Below are 1,333 nucleotides of genomic sequence, written 5' to 3' on the forward strand. Positions count from 1 at the left end.
CACGTCCCCGCTGTCGCAGGTCTCGCTGCAGTACCTCAACACCGGGACGTGGCAGCACTTGTGCGGTGGGACCCTCATTGACCCCAGCTGGGTGCTGACGGCCGCCCACTGCATCAGGTGGGTGCTGGGGAGGGTCCATAGGGCTGCAGGACCTGACGGAGGAGGACGCGCCTGGGACGGTGGCCGTGGGTGTGGAGAAAACCATTGTGCACAAGAAGTGGAACTCCCTCCTCGTCATGTAGGGACAGGGACATCACGGCTCAGGGTCCCTTGTCCCCACGGCTTGGGGTCCCCTGTCCTCTTGGCTTCAGGGGCTCCCATCCCTCTGGTTCCAGGGCCCCTGTCCCTACAGCTTGCCGTCCTCCGTCCCCATGACTTCAGGGTCCCCCGTCCCCATGGCTCTGGGGTCCTCTGTCCCCACAGCTTGGTGTCCCCTGTCCCTACAGCTTGGCATCCCCTGTCCCCACAGCTTGGCATCCCTTGTACCCACGGCTCAGGGTCCCCCATCCCCATGGCTTGGCATCCCTTGTCCCCACAGCTTGGTGTCCCCAATTCCCATGGCTCCCAGGTCTCCCTTCTCCATGGCTTTGGGGTCTCCCACCCCACAGCTTGGTGTCCCCTGTCCCCATGGCTTCAGCATCCCCTGTCCCTACAGCTTGGTGTCCCCCCATCCCCATGGGTTCAGAGTCCCTTGTCCTCATGTCTTGGTGTCCCCTGTCCCCATGCCTCAGCATCCCCTGTCCCTACAGCTTGGTGTCCCCCCATCCCCATGGGTTCAGAGTCCCTTGTCCTCATGTCTTGGTGTCCCCTGTCCCCATGCCTCAGCATCCCCTGTTCCTATGGCCTGGGGTCCCCCTTCTCCATGGCTTCAGGGTCCCTCATCCCCACACCTTGGTATCCCCTATCTCCATGACTCAGTGTCCCTAATCCCCACGGCTTGGAGTCCCTTGTCCCCATTTCTTGGTGTCCCCATGTCCCTCCTCTCCCCGCAGCAATGACATCGCTCTGCTCAAGCTGGAGCAGGCGGTGGAGGAGAGCGAGACCATCCAGACCGCCTGCCTGCCGCCCGCCGACCTCGTCCTGCCCAACAACTACCCCTGCTACGTCACCGGCTGGGGACGCCTCTCCAGTAAGCCATTGGGGGGGGGTGGGTCCTGGGGAGGAGGTCCGGTGCTGGGGTCCGGTTTTGGGGTACGAGATGCCGGTTATCGTTGCAGCCAACGGGCCGCTGCCCGATATCCTGCAGCAGGCGCTGCTGCCCGTGGTGGACCGGGAGACCTGCTCCCAGTTCGGCTGGTGGGGCAGCAAGATCAAGACCACCATGGTCTGCGCC

General features: G+C 63.9%; 1 protein-coding gene across 1 annotated transcript; it reads left to right on the forward strand.

Moving 5' to 3' along the window:
• Positions 1-4: 4 nt before the first annotated feature.
• Positions 5-1,330, forward strand: LOC104463121 (chymotrypsin-C-like; the record flags this gene model as incomplete). Its single annotated transcript, XM_010075323.1, is given in 4 exon segments — positions 5-135; positions 137-238; positions 993-1,129; positions 1,218-1,330. Coding segments are annotated over 4 exon segments (483 nt in total), but the record flags the coding sequence as incomplete, so codon positions are not given.
• Positions 1,331-1,333: the final 3 nt, after the last annotated feature.

Source organism: Pterocles gutturalis, unplaced genomic scaffold (assembly GCF_000699245.1).
Source record: "Pterocles gutturalis isolate BGI_N339 unplaced genomic scaffold, ASM69924v1 scaffold18737, whole genome shotgun sequence".
NCBI classification, from domain to species: Eukaryota; Metazoa; Chordata; class Aves; order Pterocliformes; family Pteroclidae; genus Pterocles; species Pterocles gutturalis.